The 22290-nt window shown below is 34.2% G+C and overlaps 1 protein-coding gene across 1 annotated transcript in view; it reads right to left on the bottom strand.

Annotated features, from left to right (window-relative positions):
* Positions 1-21939, bottom strand: part of sns (nephrin adhesion molecule sticks and stones) — a 328226-nt gene extending 306287 nt beyond the window's left edge. Inside the window, exons 1-2 of the mRNA XM_077428473.1 lie at positions 21562-21939; positions 19490-19838 (exon numbers count right to left, since the gene is read on the bottom strand). Coding sequence (XP_077284599.1) covers positions 19490-19547 — 58 coding nt within the window. The 5' untranslated portion in view covers positions 19548-19838; positions 21562-21939. The remainder of the gene's footprint in view (positions 1-19489; positions 19839-21561) is intronic.
* Positions 21940-22290: the final 351 nt, after the last annotated feature.

Raw genomic sequence — 22290 nt, 5'->3', positions numbered from 1 at the left:
CTATGTCTCTAATTTTATTGAAATAAATTGAAATTTAATATATTTTTTTATAAAAATCATGAATTTAAATTACATTACAAATAAAATTGTTGAATTGCACGTACATACTTTGATGTATTGTAGCCAAAACCTTTTTTATTTTCATTTTTACGTTCATTTTTTTTATTAAATTGATTTGTTTGTTTATAAAATTCATACACATACACTGAATGCACATACATATATACTTAATGTACTTAACGTACATGAATGTACTTATTTTATTTAAACCAATTTCATAACCAATAATGCAATAAATTGGAGTGTTTTTTTTAATACCTCTATTTTTTTAATATCACTATAATTTCCATTACTAATAATTTTATACGTTGGCAAGAAATGTCGATCATACTATAAAGTTGGAGTCGGAGTTCGGAGTCGGACTCGGAGTCGATATATTATAAACCGACTTTCCAGCCCTTTTACATATGTACATATAAGACTATTTCTTAAGTATGCCCTTTATATTTTTTTATTCATTTTCGTCGCCATGAAAATCAAGTTATTTTTCGTAAATGGCAAACTTCACTTTCTTCTATGTATCTATAGGTAGAAAGAATATATCGTGTAGTTATGTACATATACATACATATGTACTATGTATGTATACATATGTACATATATAGTATATATGTATGTATTTTATACATACTAGCTCCAAATTTTCAAAGCCGACTGAAGAAAAAATGAAAACTTTGTTTTTATTAAATTAATAAAAGGAATTATAATAGAGACAAACAAAATAATATAAATTTCAATTTAAATTTTTCCAATATTCACAATGTTCCAAAAAAATACATTACACAACCTAATTAAAATGAAACCTAAAAGGACGCTTCCCTATAATTGTAATGTAATGTATAAGTAATATATTCAAAATTATTTCGTTTAACAAAAGAATTTCATATCCATTGTAACAAAGCTAATCAGTGAGAAAATTAAAAAATTCGGATGTGACCAACCCATGACTTTATCTATGAATTTGAGGAATATAAGGTCACAAAACAAAATTCGATATTGAACCGTACAGACACATACCGGCAGCATTATGAAATACTAATAGCATTTAACTAAATACTAACAGCATTTTTGATACACAATAAATATCTAGAAGAATAAAATAATTTAAAAGGTCAAAATAAAAGAATGAAATATTGTTTTAAAAAAAAATAATACTTCCGGTTTACGAATTCTGACCAAAACCTTATCAGCTCTAAGTTAGTACATAAAGAATACAAAATAATATAATGTTTCAGATTGATACGTTTAGTTAGCGGTTTGGGAGATAATTTAATTCAAAAACTTAAAAAAAGGAGACACCTATAAGGAGAGGTACCCTTTCCGGTCAACTTAAAAATTTACGTCGTGTCCATAAGAATTTCAGTAACCAATACTAAGTTTCAGTTCGATAGGAAAAACTGTGTTCAAAAAATCCACAAAATATACAGACACACACACATTTTTTCTAGATCATGAAAACGAGATCAGTGATCAATTCTGAGTTCGAATCAGCCAAAATCTCGAGTTCGAATTTTCGCATGATCACAAAACTTCATCTATTGTTACTACTACATAGATAAAGTAAAAATAAATTATGAAAGGCGCAATAAAGTATAAAAGCTAGACAATATTTAGCATAACCGTAAACTACTACTCATAAAATGCATATATGTACATACATATGTATATGTACATACATATTAGACACATAACATAGATTGATAAGAAAACATTCCCCTCAGATAAAATATTAAGGCACGAGTAACGATTTTCGACATAGCGCATAACGCCGCTTCGGTACACAATAATCATAAACTTTTCACGGCGATAACTGTGAATATAAATCGCATCATTCCGACTTTTCGAATTTCGTACAAATTTTTCGCACATACTACTACCCCGCAGCCTCACGCCTCGTTCGCGTAGTTGTGATGGGGGAGTTTCCTCCCCTTTTTTTAGAGCCGCGCGTAAATCTCAAATCGAATCTCTTTTAAAAGGCGTTTGGAAATAGGCCCACCCGCCCAACACCCCCCATCCGACGCCGAATCGTACAAATATTGTAAGAATTTATTGGAATTAAAGCTGAAACTTGAAAAGTGTGAAAAGCGTGAAAACGTGACTATTATGCGGAAATGACTTTCAAATTTCAATTCTATTGAAGGTTAACATGAGTATATGCATTGAATCTTGTTTTATCTCCGTAAACGATCATTTTATAGCACAAAAATAATATCAATCGTCGGCTTAATCGTTTTCGGTAATCTTTTTAACCTTTACGATTCCGTATAGAAGCTTGAAAGTCCTTCTGGCATAATTACAGCTATTGATAAAGCTATTTTGATTCAATTTAAACGGATATTGCTTTTAAATATTATGTTTATTTTGAGACGCATAGACGGATAGACGGATAAGTAGATATAGAAAATACCACATAAAAATATTTTCTTAAACACATTCACAATATTTTAAAGAAATATACAAATACTAATTACTATCAACTTTCTCAAACGATTCAAAGACTTTGTAAAAAAATCTTTGATAAAATATTGTATTATCATTGAAAATATTTATAACATCATCATCCACTGCTGGATGAAGACCTCTCCACATTGTCTCTACATCGTCTCTACATTGCACAACTCTCATCCATCTCACTCCACACATTTTCCTAAGTTCGTCTACCCATCTTCCTCGCAGCCTTCCTTTCACCATCTTACCATTCTCTCGGGTACCATTCCAGCACTTATTTTGTCCATTCTTCTAGTTACATGTCCCGCCCATTGCCATTTCAACCTCATCATTCTCTCCGCTATACCCACTACCCTTGTCATACTTCTAACCCATGTATTCCATTCCCTATCTCTAAAAATTTGTTTAAGTCCAAAAATTTGAAAAAAAAAAAAGAAGAAAATTGACTTCATGTATCTACATACATATGTACATATAAGTTAAAATATAATCATTTGTATATAAAATAATTCCTTTAGAAACAGAACAATTAATAAGTGCAAAACTCTTATATAACAATGATTACCATTTCTAAAAAAATTAAAATTAATTGACATGTTTAAAAACCTTTGGTATGATCCTAATTCAAATATAAAATTCATAATGATTTCGATAAATTATTGATATTACATTTCATTGTAGGAATTTGCATATGTGTGGGTAATAGGCACGGCACGCAACTGACATGCAACATTATGTATTTAAAAAGCAACAAATAAAATCATATCGGAAACAAATTTAATAAAACCCATTAATGTATTCCGAGCGTATTTTCGTATTTTCTCCGACGAAAGGGTCTCTTGGACTGTATTCTTTGGGGGGGTGGCCTCATGTTGAGGGCTTTAAGGGTCAAATTCCGTGACCTTTAAAGCGGGCTTAGAAATGTATTCCGAGCTTACATTTAATACTATATATGTACATACTAGGGTTTCTGACCAGGTCGACCCGGGAGAGACATTCCCGGGAATTCATGGAATTTTTGTTATCCCGTGTCTTATCTCGAATCCCGGGAATTGGATTTAATCAAATCTTGAAAATATACAACGTCTGAAATAATAAATCAAATACATAAAGAATTGTAAAATATTCTCAAAAGGTTTGTTGTTTAGCACTAAGTACAGCGCATTCCCCGAACGTGGAAGTTTTATGAGCATAATGGCCAAAATCGTTTCTTATAATTCTATTTTTGGAAAATCTCAATACCGAAGGACTTGTCCTTACCGATGAATTATTCCGAGAATTGAAAATTAAAATCGAAGAAAGAGGAAGCCTGAAATTTATTTTTTTAACACAAATTTTAAATAATTCTAATTTTATACCGAACAAAACATTCTTGAGTGTTGTAATAAAAGCAAATGTGTATCCTACGGTGAAACTATTATGAAGCGAGTATATCCTTCTTGTATTGACGATTCCACAATGGTAGAAACTCTTTTAGATTCGGATAAAGATGAAACAATTATGTGTTTGACGATGGATGAAGAATTAAATAAGGAGTTATCAAAGACAAATATACAAAACAACGTAAATAAAGATAACCTCGACTTTAAAAAAGAAATTAAAATATACATACTGACAGGAGAAAAAACCGATAATTAAAAAAAAAAAAATTCGTCCCTTTTAACAATAAAACCAAGTTAATAGATGTATCATGTAATATTTACTTTTTTTATATTTTGTAAGTACATAATTATTTTTTTTAGTAATAAAATATATATTAAATTGGAAAAAAAATGTTTTTTACACGTGTCCCGGGATCCCTGGGAATTAGGGATCCCAATCTAATATTCAAATATTCGAGTATTCGAATTATTCGTCTGATTTTCAGCTATTCGTTATTCGAATATTTCATCAACTATTAGAATATTATTCGTGTATATATTTTTTTATAAAATAAATACACAAAATCAATATGAAAAGAGTGATGACGAAGAAGCCGATGATTATGAAGAAAATTAAATATGTAATAGCGATAATTGTGATGAAAATGAAGATAATGAGGAAGATGAAATGTCTACATGTGAAGAAACGGATTTTTATTCATTAAATACAGAAATGTTTGAAGAAAAAACATTTTTCGATCGATAATAATCTCTACGAAATTTTAGAAAACATTAAAAATAATACGAATATTTAAGCCTAGTCCATAGTCCCAACAATGTCGCTGCGACAAACCGGCGAAATATAAATTTTTAGAAGAAATCATAATGAAAAAAGAAAGTAAATTGAAATTATTATTGGATGTAAAAACGAGGTGGAATTCAATGGCAACTATGATAAGACGATTTATTCAAGTTTACGAAAGTGTAAACATATCACTAAAAGAATATAATTTCAATGTTTCAACTGTTTCTAAGAATGAAATATATATTTTGAATTGATGTTCTTACTCCCGTTGAAACCGCAATCAAAAAATTAAGCAAAAATAGTGCATCTTTAATTACAGCAGGAGTTTATAAATTTTTATCTCATTTTTTTGTGGATTTTAGTTTCATGTTTTTTTTAATTTTCTTGAAATTACGTTTTATTAATTTTAATATATTACATTTATAAATATAATGTAATTTATGCTTAGTACATATGTAATTACCTTTTTTTTAATTTTCGAATATATTCGAATATTCGAATAGCTCTTGTTTTACTATTCGATATTCGAATAGTTGAAGTCGACGAATATTTGGGATCCCTACCTCGAATACAATAAACCCTTTGGCAATTTAGCCTTATTGGTCAACCACATACATAATACATTATTCGAGTAATTTGACCCGACTCGTTTTCATTCTTCAAATATCAATAATAAAATACAATTAGATATGTTTTGAGCGTATAAAAAAATATGTGCGTATATTATAGTCACACCACCCACACTCACGCCAACACCGCCAGTGCAACCGAACACCTATAAAGCCTCCATTCACGCGAGTTTCGTCATCCACCGTCAAATCGCACACCTATCGTCATATCTCATGACATCTCTTCCAGCTCTCTCGTACAAAAGCCTCGTCAGCGGTCGCGCACCGGCGGCCCACGTACCCTCCCACACTCTTCTCCCACCCCTACCACCGTCACCCTCCCCACTCAGATTCAGATCGGGTCGAGACCTCTCGGGTCACGACACGCCTTTTCGACCTATAGATGTGTTCAAATTTAGATTCGCCACAGCCGATTATAACCCGCGCACGCCGAGGCAAAGCGCAACGGCTAAATCTTAAAAAAAAAAAAACATCGTAGAGTAAACTTTTTCACGAATGGGGGTTGTGATCGATACCATGTAAGGGTGTGAGGATACAGGGTAGAACTTGTCGGATAGGTGCCGTAGCGCTAGTTATGACTTGTCACCGAGTGACAGTCATCTCGACGGCCATCTTCAAGAAGCTTCCCGCGGCTGGGAGGGTCGCAAAAAAGGACGCGCTAAGATAAAAGGGCAGACAGATAAAGTGTGAGAAAATATCTGTGTAGTGTTAGCGAGGGTGTATGTGTATGTATATATGTGTGTATGTGTAGAAAAAAACCAGACTGCGATTTTGATATCAAAGGCGCAGAATAATGAGAACAATAAAGGGTATCCGGTTACTATCGTGCTGCTTCGTAATCTGGTATATTTTATACTGGTAAGTGTGTGTGTGTATATAATGGACCGAATTTAACGGGACACGACTACATATTACCTATGTATGTACATATGTATATATATATATACAATGTTATGTTTCCATCGAAGACTAATGAATTATTTATTTTTTAAAACGAAAACGTAAATAAAATACATCCCAAAAGACTATAAGAAATGGAAAATTTGTAATAAAAAAAAACAAAACATTTAACAACAGATTATATGGAAATATTATGTATAATATTAGCCGGCGTTACCAGTGATGCCTGAGCAACACCAGTAACGAAAAAAATCCTTCAAAATTAAAAGACACCAAAGCCCGTCTGCGATCAAAGTTACGATACCATAAGGTATACCAAAATTGGAATTATTAACCCTTTCCCCGCGGATGACCGCTATAGACGTCATGCTTAAAATGCCAGTAGCGTTGATGACGTGATTCACTGTGTAAACAAAATACTTCTGTTGTCAATTGACATATTTGGTCACTTGAATAAATATTACAATCAGAGGCGTGCCGTGGAAATCTCCGCGTTTTTATCGTATGCCCGCGCAGGATACAGGGGTACTGGGAGACGTCATACAGAGTCCCCTTGGTTTCTGCTCGCGCACACCAAAATGAGGTTGTGCGATAAAGACAGGAAAATTTCCACGGCACGCCGCTGATTATAATATATGATCCGTTATATATTAAAGTGGTGGAAGTCCAATTTTCAGTTCCAAAAACACTATTGCTGTTCGACTTTGTTCGAAATTTGTTCACAAATTTTTATCGCTTATTTTAATTCGATATGTTGAGAATCTCGAAAAAAAATAAACGTATTACAGCTCACTAGTATTTAAAATATTTTTAAACACAAAACATAATATTTAATGTTTTTCGAAATGTACATACGTATGTACAAAGAGGAAATTTTGTTCTACGATTTATTTATACTATTACACATCACTTAATTAGTCTGCGTTACGTTTAAAAACATATCGTTTTAATGAAAGAAAAATAATAACGTAGCGTCGAAACGAAAAACTGGTACCTCGATCGAGCATCTGTCACTGTCACATTGCTTGAGAGTTGATAGAGTGCACAGGAGGTTTCTCAGATATACTTACATGTATGTATATACGTATGATAGTTTAGGGTCACTATCCTTGGCTTTATCCTAGTGCCTACTTGCTGGAAGCACTAGGTTATAATTCCCTCAAGTCACGACGTAGAGTATATTTGTAAAGGTTCCCGGAAAGATGCACTAAATTGCACTGAATAATGGCGCAGTTTCGAGAAGTCCTAATTTTTAAAGACGCTCAAAAAACTTGCAATAGAATTTCACAAAAAACGGTTAGCACCCTCGGATAACATACAAATACCCTTTGACGCTTATTTGTGGAATTCTAATGCGTTAGTTCTCCTTGAGCATCTTTGAAAGTTTGGATGTCTCGAGAGTGCAACTATCTCGATTGCATTTTTCCGGTCACCATTTGTGAAAACATTTCTACTGATTGGTTTGGTGAGCAATCCTAATTTTTTTCCGAATTGAGCTTCAATATTCCCAGCCAACTGAGGTACATTAGACACCGCAGTTTGTTCTCATTTCTTGTGGCACGTACCAGTTCCATGTCTCCGTCACCTTCTTCACTCATCAGTCAGATTTATGTTAGCTTAGATTTATTTAATCTAAAATATACTGATCTGGTTGAGAGGTAGTTGAATTCGATTTTATATATAGATTATTTATAGTGTATTTATTTTTTATATTGATTTATTTGTTTCATGTTTTATATTTATCTTAGTTTATTTTATTTGTTTCTGCATTCATATTATCAGCCGCATGGACTAGTGGTAAGCATATCTTGTATGGTCAGTGTGGTTACGAGTTCGAGTCATACTGGTTGCTGCTTGCCAGACCTTGGTTTGTGACCAGGTCGGTCGTTTCCTATCAGAGTTAGCCAATTTTTCTGATTTTCATTGTAACGATTCCTGCAAAATTGTCTTTCCCTCCCCATTTCTCTCGCAAAATCTTGAGTTATTATGTTATATCTCAAGGTTCGCCGGGTTTCTCTCCATAGATGTATCTGTGGATGATTATTGTATAAAAATTCGTATTGTTGTATAAATATTTGTTGAACGTATTGTGTACGATGTTTCCAATGCACTTTGCTATGTTTAACCATAGATGTCATGTATAATATCGAATTATGTAATAATTATGTATTAACATATAATTTGGTGTGTTTCTTGATCTGTATAGTACACTCGTCACATTGGAGCGATCTGTAATGAGTGTACATATATTGATTGAATAAAGTAGTGACGACTTAAAACAATTTTGTAATGTCACTATGGCAAAGTTTTAAATAAAATAAAATATGTTTAGTCTTAGCCAGAGTGGGTTGTTATTATTGAGTTGGTTAAAATTACATATAATTTACAATTGAAATGGGAAACCTTTCCTTAATACACAATTACAATTTTATACATATGTACATATGTACATACATATACACGTACATATATAATTTGAGTCCATTTCTTTTATATTCATAAGCCATAACTACCAATCGTCGTTAAAATTCTTAGCCATAAATACGCCAACAACGAACATTGGCAGTTTCGTAATTAGATGGCAACGTCCCAAGGGTGCCATTTTAGCGAAGCAACCCTTATCGGAAAGATTTACACGGCCGTCCATCGCAAAATTCGCGTCTGACGAAACGCTTTTAATCACCGTTAACCCCTTTAATGAAAATGAATCGCAAAAGCCCCCTCCTCAAGAATCGATATCGAAAATATGAAATTCGGCAACAATGGACGACAGCATCTCGCGAGCGACAATTTTTCCCGCTTCTTTTGACGGTCGTAATAAAGGTGGGAAACGACCTGGATATGTATAAGGGATTTGAGAAGAAGGGAGCTGGAAGGTGAAGGCGAAGGCGTTCCATATTCGAATTTATCTCCCACCTGTCCCAGCTCGTTCGCGAGCACCTGTTCTCTTATGGACTATCTCTCTCACACTTGGTAATCATCTCTCTCACACTCGCGCTACTGAACATCGCATATGCTAAGCCTTTTTCTACAAACAAAAAATCTGGCGTTCAGCTCGAGGCTAATTTTACGTAATGTAAAGATATACTTTAAACAGGCTCTACAGTTTGAGAAATTCAAGAAGAACAGGAATTTTTCTATCCTAATACACAGTCGATATGTTTCCAAAGTCAAAATGAACATCCATGTGCATTTCGATAAGTGCAGCTATAAATAATAAATATCGCTTATAAATATATGTACGTGTGTCCACGCAAATTACATAGTCGTAGTGTGCACGGGATGCTATGAATATAAATTAAAGTAAGGACAATTCGAGAACCGGTCCTCAAAGATCAGGTTTTATATACGAATAATTTTTATAAGAACTGGTCCGGACGTTCTCTTCCGAGGTCCAAAGTGTATAATTTTAAAACTTTTCTGAAGGCGAAAAAAATACACGCGAAAATTGAATGACGGGCGCCACAAAAACGGATAAATTACGTTCGAATAGGATTCGAAACTGCAAATTAAATCGGTATTTGGTTCGATAAAAAAAATATGTGTGGCAATCGATGTAAATTATGACTGTGTTTACTTAAAAAGGAATCGAGAATTTTTAATGCACAATTGTTTAGCAAAAATACGAACCCGCCTCGATCAAATTTAAATAAATAAATTACATACGAAAATATTGAACAATATTTGAAAATTCAAATTTAATTTCATTACTTCAAAATTTAATTAATAACCGAGTGAAGTTAATAAAAAGCTTATAAAACCGACCGTAAGAAAGCAATACTGGAAAATGTTAAATATCCATATATGATATACATATGTACTCGTGTTGTGTATACCCGGTATAAAGAGATGGTGATTTATTTGCAACAAAGTCAGACAGCGCTAATTGCATGCGTGCGAACATGATGCAATACTGCATAAATGTCAAAAGCTTAAAAAACAATTTAACCCACTAAATGAGTTTTCTCAATTCTGTTGTGATTTTAAACTAGAATAAGGAGATGTGAAAAGAATCAGAAAAACCGTTCGTCTAATATTAAAAAAAAATGACAAATATATAAATAATTATACAAGATTATGTAGTTCGTTTAATAATAAGATATAATCTTAAGTGGTTTTTTTTTATCGGTTTCAACGTACTGCCTTCGCTAATGTATATTACAAAAAATGACAGAATATTTGAAAATACAATTTAACCTATGTATGTACATAAGTCAAAAGGCGTAGACATTTTATAATAATCTTTTTTTATAATTAAATATTCGTTTTGTTCTCCAGCTTCTACGTGGTAATACGTCATGCCCGTCATTGCTGGAACAGTTGGGACTTTGTGTGTGTCCCTAATAATTAAGTGCGTGGTTAGACAACATCATTTGATGGTTGTGCTCACGCAGTTCTTTATCGAATGGCTCCTATTCCAAGAGTTAACCGACTTCTCAATGAAATCGTTGCTGCTGAGCCTGAATGTGATATTTTCCACCACAGTGAGTGTAGGTTATCGTAGATTATTTTAACATATTTGTATGGTAACCTAGGCTCATCATTATTTTCATAATTTAATGAAATTTATGAGTGGAATTTTGATCTTCTCTCTTCCATTTGGACCTCGCAGGAATGTTTCGTATTTGCGGCTGGTTCTTACATATTGGTGCTGGCTATACGTGCAAGACATTCCCTACTTAGTATTTTATTATTTGATATTTTTTTACAAACCTCTTTTACGTTTCACATTAAGACGTCTTTTTTATATCTCTCGACTATTACATATAGTACGGCCAACGTTATCTCAGACAAACGGACACACAGACAGAATAGGATACTATATATATATGATGTATTTTTTTATATACATATGTATATATTTTTATTTTTCTCGTCTATCTGTATTTTTCGACCATTATGGCGCATTAGGGACTCCTGTAATGCCACAATGGTCCACATAAACTTAAAATAAAATAAAATAAATACATGTTTTGTTATACATATACATATGTATATCAGCGCCAAATACGAAACTCTCTAAGTAACGGATTTTATACGAGCTTGCGAATACATATTATAAATGTATTACTCGTTAACTTTTAAGAACGTCTACCCTTTGTTAACTTTTAAAACTAAAATCTCGACGTTTAATTGAATTTCCATCAAAAATTTCCTTCGAATTCACTCGACAAAGTACAAAGTCACCTTTATAGTTTAAGAAAACACAAAAATTATATTAAAAATAAAACATACACCGAATTATAGGCGCTCGAATAAATTAACGATCGAATTGGATATACCTATACGTACGTGTGTGTGCGGGGTTATTAAGGTACACGATCTTCTTGAATGAAAACTAGTTTTGTGAGAGTCGTCGGGAACCGGAAGCCGACCTGGCCCCGGTCACGACGGACACGACCGCAAGAAGAGCCCCGGTAAAAACAAACGGCCTGTCCGTCCGTTCCGCACCACCTCATTATGTATCAGGTGGGACAAACCACACACCCCCCCCTCCCCCACCAAACAGACAATCCAACCCTATCACCGTGACCACCCTCTTCCAAACTCCGAAATCCCTAAATTATTCTCCAATTCGCCGAAATACAAATCTGAAGGCAATTCGCCGAAACAAATCAGACGATTAGTACCACTCAAAAAAATGACATTTGAACGACGTTGGCTGAATCGTACACATTGATGTATTGATTTTGTATAAAGTATAAAAACAAGTATTTTATATAAAAACTTCCATTGTTAAAATACGTACTTATACATACATATACAGAAAATCTCTATAGTAACTAATGTCAACCTAAAGACGCAGACACACAAAATCGTACGGCACGGCATGCCTAGACTCCGGCTGTGAATGGGCGTGTCTTCATGTCATTGCTAATTCGTACGATCTTATTATTTCAACAATTTTCACCCCTATCGGTCACTGTAAAACCTGTATCAAAACAAGGATAAAATAAGTGCTCGCGTTTTATGTATAATATTTACATGTGCAAAACTATCTAAAAAATAAACGTGCCGCATACCACTGTGTGTCTGCGTCTAAAATGCCTGCTATTCGAATAACTTTGGTGTCATTGATTCTTTCCTGGATTTATCATTCTGTACACTACTTCTCTAATCAAATTGACATTAATTACTTTCTATGACGAAAAATTAATTCTATTTTTTTCTATGATTACGATATCTACAAATATGTATGTATGTACATACCTATGTGTTGCAGTCCAGGTGTAAATTTCATTCGTTCATGAACATACTAGTTTGTTCATTCACGAACCGATTTGGTCAGTTCTAGTGTACACAAAAAAAATTGACAAACGAATTAGTTTGTTCATGCATAAACTATTAGGCATTAAGTACTCTCAATCATTTTTCCCATCTTGTGTGTATGTATGCTTACCATGGGTTACAATATTTTTATTATTAGTGGAAACGGGAATTATAGCAACGTTGTAATGCGGTTCCATGGGATTTTCCTTTTAAATATGTATGTACTTCGCGTTTTGACATATTAAAGGTTTTGACAGATGGAAGATTCATGTGACATAATAAAGCTTTTGGCTGTTAGCATTTAAACTAAAACCAATACTTCATATATGAACAAAATGGTACGTTCATGATCGAACCGGAGGCAACACTTGAACTGTTATATGTATGTATATGTATACACATAATACGGTCCCATAAGAAAACCTCCACGGACAAAACGTCGAACAACACAACATCTACGACAAAATGATGTCGTTATCATTTTGTCCGTCGACATTATGTCGCGTTATCATTTTGTCCGTAGACATTATGTCACTTTATTATTTTGACGTAGACATTGTGTCCTTCGACGTTTTGTCCGTAAACGTCTTGCCGTGACATCATGTAAAAATAAAATTATCAAGCCAAAATTGGCACTACCAAAAGCCCAACCTACCCACTAGAACCATAACCGACTCCCAATTTTCATTATTTTCGTTCTAGAAGGCACTGAGTAACCAATAGAGATAAAATCCTTTCCAAAGTCAACTTATGTATATATTATGCATGGAAATAATACAAACGTTTGACATGGTGAATCTAAATTACTCGGAATCCAATATGCATTTTAAAAATATTAAAATTATTCCCATAAAAATTAAATAAAAATCACATGGCGAATAGAAAAATCTCTTTTCAATATCCATACTGATACTTTTTCGTAATGGCTTTATATGAAATCGGTTAAATTAACACCACTAAAGATTCTTCTAACATATTATACATACAATCCCTTTCTTATTTACTCTCTGTCAATGCCAGAAGTTAACGGAAAACCACTGGATATTACCCATCTCAAGATATTCACTACATATGTCCATATGTATGTACATATATGTATATTAATACAGTACATGTGCGTCAGTATCTAAAAAAAAAAAATACTTCACTCACATCCAAAAGCTATTATTTGAATGTATTATCGACGAGTTTTGAGGTTTACAAAAACAAATTGAAGCTTTTGAAAACAATTCACCCGCAGTTAGTGCAGAACGAACTAAAAATGTTAAAATAAAATCCTTTCATATTCACATAGGTCCAGTGACGTCCGAGTTCAAAAATATATTATTCCATTTCTAGTGTTCAATAGTCACGTTTTATTTCAATCTTTTTATTTTTTTTAATTTGTACATGAGAAAAATAACAAGTTCGTGTAATTCAAAACAAGTGCGAGTGAGGTTAAGATAAAAAAAAAATACCTCTAATATACAATGTACCAACTACTTACATAGATATTTACTACCCAATACAAAGATCAATCAGAGAAATAAAAAATAAGAAATTCGATCAGCTGCGCGGTAATTCAATCGCACCCGGAAAACCAAAAGAAATTCAAATAATTGACACCGAAACGAAGGCAAAAGTTTCAGCACGCCTCTGGAAAAAGGTCCACGGATCGGAGCTAACGAACCCGAAACTTTGGAGTGGAAATCATTAGCTTTCAGTCCGACCAACGATCGGTTTCGGCTAAAATTCAATCGGCGCCACTGAACTAACTGCTGTTGGCTAAATGCACTTCACTATGCACAACATTTAATATATTGCACGATATTTAAATTTACTATATATTTTTTCTAATATTAAAAATAAATTTTCACATACATACATACGATTCCGTATGAAACATTCCATTAGTTTTTGATATGTGAAGTTGAAAACAATAATACATAAGAAGAGGTATGTAATAAATAAAAATTAGTCCAACACGTAGTCATCTAAAAAAAAAGGAAGCGTTTTAGATTCGGCTCTAATTTAGATACGCTAACGTCTAATTTTTTTTTATTAGTCGTCGATTCCGAATCCCACACGGCCGTATCATTACGCCCCTTTTACGGCCGCGACGCTACCACCGCGTAAAAACGTAATTTCATCGAAACTTCGACATCGACTGTCGTCAACGGTAACGTTAACGTTATCGCTCTTTATTGGCGATTTGCCTGACGTTATCGAACATTTGTGCTTGTATTCGAATCCATATGAACATATATTTTTGTGTTTGCCTTACAATATCAAGAGTCAATGATGTAACTAACATTCCTAAAATTTACTTTAATAACATCAAATATATGTATATGTTTTTTAATTTACAATAATTTACATATGTCTTTAATAAATAAGCGTTCCATCTCAAGTATCGAACACAGATAATTCGTCTACAAGAGAAAGATGGAGGAAAAGGGGAGTTGATATTATTATTTTGAATTCACCGCATAAAGGTTCGCTTATATCATCCAGATGGCGAGCGAGAGGGCGGTCTACCAAGAGATGGTCTGACCAAATTAAAGAACTTGCGGGATCGTCCTTTTACGCTGCCTTCAACTTGGCACAAAATCGGGAGGATTGGAAGCGGATCTAATTCGAAATAGCATCAATGACCACGAAATGAAAAATAAGAAGATATTATCCAGCACTGCACGTCAACAGCTCGGCACAGCACAACACAGAAAAGACTAGTATTATTCATAATATACAGCACCGTTCATTTTCGGTACGTCCATGGTTGTTTTGGACGAGTGCAAGGCAAAATCGGCTTAAATATACATTACAGAGCAATATACGTCGCAATATTGCCTGTGTCGTATCGTCGACTCAATATTGTCACAATATGACATTTCCAAAAATATTCATATGCACATGGTAACCCCATGTGACCCCATGCGTTAATATATCCACAATGGCCAAAGAAAACCGGTTCTGCTTGATAAGTTTCGGTGACATGTACTGCTGAATAGATCGCGTCGATTGCTTCAGTTTCGGATACAGCACGTACACATTACGGAACATACATATGAATGTTTCCATATAGAATGTACTAAATGATATTTTTATTACTGCTGTTTAAGTCCAGTACTGTGCTGGTATAAACGAACCTTTATACGATCAATCGTCGTTGTGTCTAAAATATGTAGTATCAAGATTTGATTATCCTTCAAAACTTAGTGAACGTCAAGGTTCACATTTATTAGTGTTACATAACGTTAGCACTAATACAATTTATTATTAAAATGAATTAAATGCGTTATTTTATTTATCTTTTCTTGGGTCGCGAAATCCTCATTTGGGTCGCGGTTCAAAACGGTTGAGATATATGTATAATCCGATATATAATATATAGCATAAAACGATTTCACATTATCAAAGCTCGTTTTCATTTACACAAAATATGTTGTTTTATTACACAAAACCATTCATAACATACAACTGCATGTTATGGACTTCACCAACACGAAAATGTTCCGCAGTCTAATTTTTTTAAATGCTTATTTGGATGACCTACTTGGGAAGTAAGTATACGTAAGAAATTGTAATGTTGATATTTCCATATGTACATACGGGTCCATTTTGCCTCAGCCCGAGAACTGTTGAAGTGAAAAATCATCGTAAAAGTATTAGCTTTGTTTTGTATTTGTTTGAACGCCTGCCTGCCTTTCGACTCGAATCGCAAGTCGTACGCCTTTTCCAGGGTCACTCACACAGGTGCACACACTCTCGAAAATTAATTAATTTTGGAAAAATATACGTAAATTCGAGAGCGTAACGGTCAGAGGGCGTGGGTGAATCTATAGTCGAGGCTTAAAAAGTCGTCAGCTACACCGCATAAGGCAGTCGACAGGTGACGCTTTTGAAACGAAACTCTTTGTGTTTGCCACTCTCTAATCCCACGCTGGTTAATTAATGAAATTCAAAAAAAAAAAAAAACTAATTGCCAAAACCGTAAAAGCCTTTGGTATGGCAGATTCGCGGGTGAACTCGCATTTCGCTCGACGCGCGCTGAATTAGTGTTAATCTTCTCTATGTACACACATATTGTAGTAACAGAAGCAAGTTGTCAACGAAATGATGCATTGTGTGTTAATTAAATCTACCTGTCGAAACACTCCAGCGCACAATTATCGTAAAATGACATTATCATTTCCCAAACGTATCGCGTCTGAATTTTACGTGGTCTCGCTATCGTCGATACACTCCGATTGATCCGAATCGTATCGAATGTTAGAGGATAAAACGTGGTTAAATCTTGCAGAGGCACCGTTCTCGAGACCGAATCCCACGCGAGTCTTAGCCCACGCGCCATTAGCCACTTTCGACTCGGGCCATAGCCAAAACTGTCTACAAAACAATTTGAGGTCGAAAACGTATAATGGCCGCTCAGGTGAAGAACACTTTTGACATTGTGCTCAGGACGAGAAACGAATGAAAAAAAGACGTCCACGGAAAGGATAAATAACGGACGACTAAGCGGAGTTCTTGTGAGCGAGTGGGTGGAGTTGCGGCTTCTGGCAGTCGAGGACCCAAGTCTTCAATACCGGCCAAATAAATATGAGTTCAACATTCGAGCACATGCTAAAGACCGAACAACTTCATTAAAAAGGTCATAATATACTCGTACACCTACATATATACCTAAAAACCAGGGCTGTAGATTCGGAGTTGTAAAAATTCAACTAACTCCGATCCCTTTTTTATTATTATATAATTTGAATTAAGAGTATTACAGTATGCGTCTAGTCTCTAATTTTACTGTCACTAATTTAATTTTTTTTTTATAGAAATCATGAATTTAAATTACATTATAAATAAAAGGCAAACGGATTATTACGCAAATTGCGATCACGCTAACGACAATTGTTGCCACAAAAATCGCGAATTTAGAATATCTGACACTCGAGTTCTCGTTAGTACAATATTTCGCGTGGGGATTGATGGAGTTTTTGGGTGCCAGATGTTCCGTGATCGAGATTTTAGTGACGTGCATGAGATCGCTTTTTGCGGAATAATCACCGAAACTAAATAAAATCGTTGAATTGCACATATTTTGATTTGTTCTGGCCAAAGCCGTTTGTGTAGTCCGTCTCATACTTTTTTTTTTATTAAATTTGTTTTTTTGTGTATGAAATTCATACGCATACACTATGAATGGGCTTACTTTTTTATTTACATATTTACATATTTCATTACCAATAATTCAAGAAATTGGGTTACATGTCAATTTTTAGTAAATTTTTTAATTCCTTTCATTTTTAATATTTTGAAAGGTATAGTTTAAACCGACTCTACATACGAATCTGAGTCCGAGTCGAAACATAAAAAAATAAAGCCGGAATTGGAGTTGGTAAAATTTGATCGGATTCTACAGCACTGATAAAAACGCTCACATCGATGATTGTTCTTATTGACGTTACACCACAATGCGCATGAGAAATCTGTCAAATGACATCATACTGAATGCTCACTTTTTATCAAGTGCACGAATGCGTGCACCCGGTTACTAGTATACATACATATGTATAAGCGTGTGAATGAATTCATCGACAGCGAAGTAAAAAAGTACACTTAGCATCTACATATGTACAGTTTTTTTTCCAAACATTTGAAACGATTCGTCTACTTGTTTGCAGAAATAAACGTATTAGTATCTAGAGCGATAATTACGAAAAACTTTTATCACATTTGGTTGCAGCCAACTAACATACTATCGCAAACCTTTTTGAGTTTCGAAAACAACTCTATACTAACTATTTCAATTACTTCAGTAAAAGCTGTGTTATGAACCACCTCTAAATACCCGATACCTATTGGCCAGAACATCTAAACCAACCGATAAAAATCGCGCATTTTTTTCTTCTTACTAACGGTTTAACTGGAATGAGGTACATAAATCAACTTGGAATAATTTTAGACATAATGTAACAATTTCCAAACTCTACATATAATACATGCATATTATAAATTCATTAACTTTCATAGTATACGGTTGATATAATGTAGCATAACACTTCATTCAGAGAAGAAAAAGTATTTCTTTTTCAATAATGAATTGTTATTTAGAATACATAAATAAAAAATTCCATTCCAATTGCAATTCCGGATTTCTTCACAATGATCTTTTTGTTTCCTTACAATCTAGGAGGAAAATTTATGATAAGCTTTTGAATTATAAAATTGATAGTCATCATTTATTAAGTATAATCCTATGTCCAATCAGATCCCTCCGTAATTCTTTATTATTTCACATGAACCCCTGTTCTACCAACTATTCCGTTAATTCCTTTTACATAGATACATATGTATACTATATGTAGATCTTGCTCTTCTTTTGACAATGTTCCCCCTCATATTGATCCTTTTTGTTATTCATTTTCTTGCTTTAAATTTCTATTGTTTGATAATTTTTCTTAGTAGTACGTCTATTCCATTTCTACCATTATTCAATGCTTTTTTTTCATTGTTTATATACGTTGTAATGATGTTTGTCTGTTTTTTTTTGTTAATAAATAAATAATAAAAGTAATATATAGCCTGATATATGTATGTACATATCCCAGTTGTTAAGCCAAATAAGACGTTTTATTAAATTTGTTGCTACCCAACGAAAATACTGACTACACCACATTTCAGTTAAATTACCAGTAGGCAAACTGTAGATTTCTATTCCAACGGTGAGCTTTAAATACGCTCTTACTATTTGGTTAGAATATTTTAGCTAACCAGTAAGAATCGCGAATATTTCTTTCTTCTGCCGAATTAACAGAAATGAGATATGTACTTGGAATAATTTTAGACGTAATGTAACAATTTTCAAACTTAAACTCAAATTACAATATGTAGCGTCAAATTATGGTCCTCTTGAAGACGTGGTAATGATTGCTTCAACGTTGAATTACTTACCGGTAAAATTATACAAATATTTGGGCACATGTACCTAGTAGAAAAAAACCTGAAATTCATTTAATTAAATAAAAAAAGGATTTAAGTACCTGATGAAACAAGCAGGAAAGACACCAGCAGGATGTCCACAGCTCTGGTCCTGTCCATCTTGAGGGAAGTCCCCGATAAGGCTTCAAACGGGATTCGGATAATCCATAAGCGTCACACATGCACCATAAGCACCGTCATGTGCAACTGACTAACAAAAACAACTAACTCACGTGACGTGTACAATGAATACCTATTGGGCAATAAGTACTAAGTAACAGATTCACTGATTTGCCATCAAGAACGCACTGATGATGGCTGCTCGCGCGCACTAACACTACTTGTCATCGTCGAGACTACTTTTAAAATAAAATATTTATGTATCAACCGTCAGAAACACTCCACTGAACTCTGAACATATATAACAATAATACGGACGGGATTAGCACCACCCCATGCACAGAATATATGTAATAGTTATCTCCCGATATGTGTATGTGTGTGACGCCCCCCGAAAACGTGTTCTATTTTATCTTAAATGCGATCCAATTACACGGCTTGACGATGAACATATGTAAATATTTCGCTCTATATCTGTTATAATACGATACAAATCATTGCTTACGCCTGTTTTAGAAACAATTTTAAATTAAAACTCAAAACACGGCTGTAGCAGTGTAGCCGAGCTTTTAATTGAAATTAATACGAACGTTTTTGCACGCGTAAATTTCGTAGTAATTTAATTAAATTTTTAGTGTCATTTGTAATTGCACAGACTAGACAGACGGTTTTCTATCGAAATAAATTTAATTTATTTTCTTTTTGTATGTTCTCTCTTATTGAAAATCGCTCATTGGAATCTAATTAGACTATTATTTATTACATCTAATATATAATTTCGAAAGAGACTTTGTATGTAACTATTGTTGGTTCGTAGAAAAACGAATGAATATTCAAATAAATTTAAATAAAATAAATCTATTCAAATGAATTTAATAAAATGTTTACTATTAAATTGGCCATGTTTAAGCGGTTTATATTACAAATACCGAGCGAAGCCGGGTAAAACGCTAGTTTAAAATAAACATTTAAAGATTATTTACGTTGTACGAAATTGTATAAACAAATTATATCTAAAGAAGTCTAGATCGAATAGATGAAATTAGTTACTAGGAAATTTTAAAGTATTTAATTACTAGCCTTATATTACATTGATAGTATTTAACACATATAATATTATACTTGGCCAATAGTGTCTTAAAAATGAGCATTAAAAAAATAATAATAGTATAAATATTGACAAGAAAAATCATATGGAAAATGTTCACTGGATCAATAGCTATTAGAAATGATGAGAATATGAACTTCGGGTGTATTATATACTTTAATCTAATATATAATTTCGGAAGAGACTTTGTATGTATGTAAGTATGTATGTATGTATCTTGGGCTGGGAACGGTTAGGAAAGTTTCTATGACGACGATTCGATATTTTTTTTTCGATTCAATTAAATTTAATAAAAAAACAAATGAATATTTACTATTAGATTCGCCATGTTTACGCTATTTATATTACAAATATTGAGCGAAGCCGGTTAAAACAACTAGTATTATGAATAAAAATTAAATGAAAAGCTTTTAAAAATTAAAAATATACATAAAAATTAGTACGTACATTTAAATGTAAATATTTGTATGTTGTTTTAAAACAAAATTATCAATTAACAAATGTTTATTAAATTTATTCAAAAAAAAAAACAAATGCCACGCGGCATACAAATAGCAACCAACAAACCGATTCAAATTTGTTGATCGCCGATTCAAATTTGAAAAACAGACTTTAGCTTCGTTTAACGTTATCAACCCTCAAAATGTACCCAAAACTGAAGAAACTTCCACTGGTAAAAGGGACGAAAAAGTGTTTGATGTTTCAACACTGTCAGTTCGGCAATACAAATTCCGAGCAGGATCGACTTTTCGCGCAAAACGCGCACGCACACGCGCGCATCGTTCCGTTATCACAAATAAACAAACTTTGACAATTCAAATTTTGACACACAGAATCGCACTGAACACACACACACACACACAAGCGGGCGATGTTTTGGTAGTGAAAATGTAGACGAATATATACGTGTGCAGGGGGTGGGTGGGTGGGTGGTTGCGCAGCGGCGTCCGATGTAAACAGCGGCGAATTCCCCGAGATTTTTTCAGATAATTCGCGACGCGACAGTTGGAGATGAGAGCGATCGAGAGAGAACGCGCTGGGTGCGTTTCAGCGTTTCAGCGTTTGGCGTTCAGCACGCTCGGTGGACCGAGAGGCGTGGGTCCGCATTCGCACTCGCACTCGCACCGCACTCGCACTCGCACTCGCACTGACGCTCGCAATCGTCTCGACGGCCCGCGTTGCGAGCGCGTCGCCGTCTGGACCGGCACTGGTGAGCGCGAGCGCTCGGGAGCGGAGGCTTCGCGGCCACAGCACAGCCACCGCACCGCACCGCTGCCGCGCAACAATCTCCCCTCTCGCTCGCTCTCCAATGCACTCGCGCTGCCGAGAGCGGGACGCCGCATCGCCCGGATCAGGTGCAGGGCTACCAATCTCCCGATTCCTTTTCACTTTATCCTATCGTAGGAATATTTCCACTTGTGTACATATTATACATACATACTTGTGATTAATTGATTTACCACTTGAACGTTAGAGTACATAATTCACTTTTCTAAAAGTATCGTTAATATTTATACTGTTCATATATTATGTTCCCATCCCATGGACCGTAAGACGCATGAACATCTCTATCCTGAAAGAGCTAGCAGCCTCGGAGAGAATATCCACAACATGTAGGAAATGGGTTCTGTCCTA

The sequence above is a fragment of the Arctopsyche grandis genome, chromosome 3 (genome assembly GCF_051622035.1).
Source record: "Arctopsyche grandis isolate Sample6627 chromosome 3, ASM5162203v2, whole genome shotgun sequence".
NCBI classification, from domain to species: domain Eukaryota; kingdom Metazoa; phylum Arthropoda; class Insecta; order Trichoptera; family Hydropsychidae; genus Arctopsyche; species Arctopsyche grandis.
This window is presented reverse-complemented; position numbering and strand designations above follow the sequence as displayed.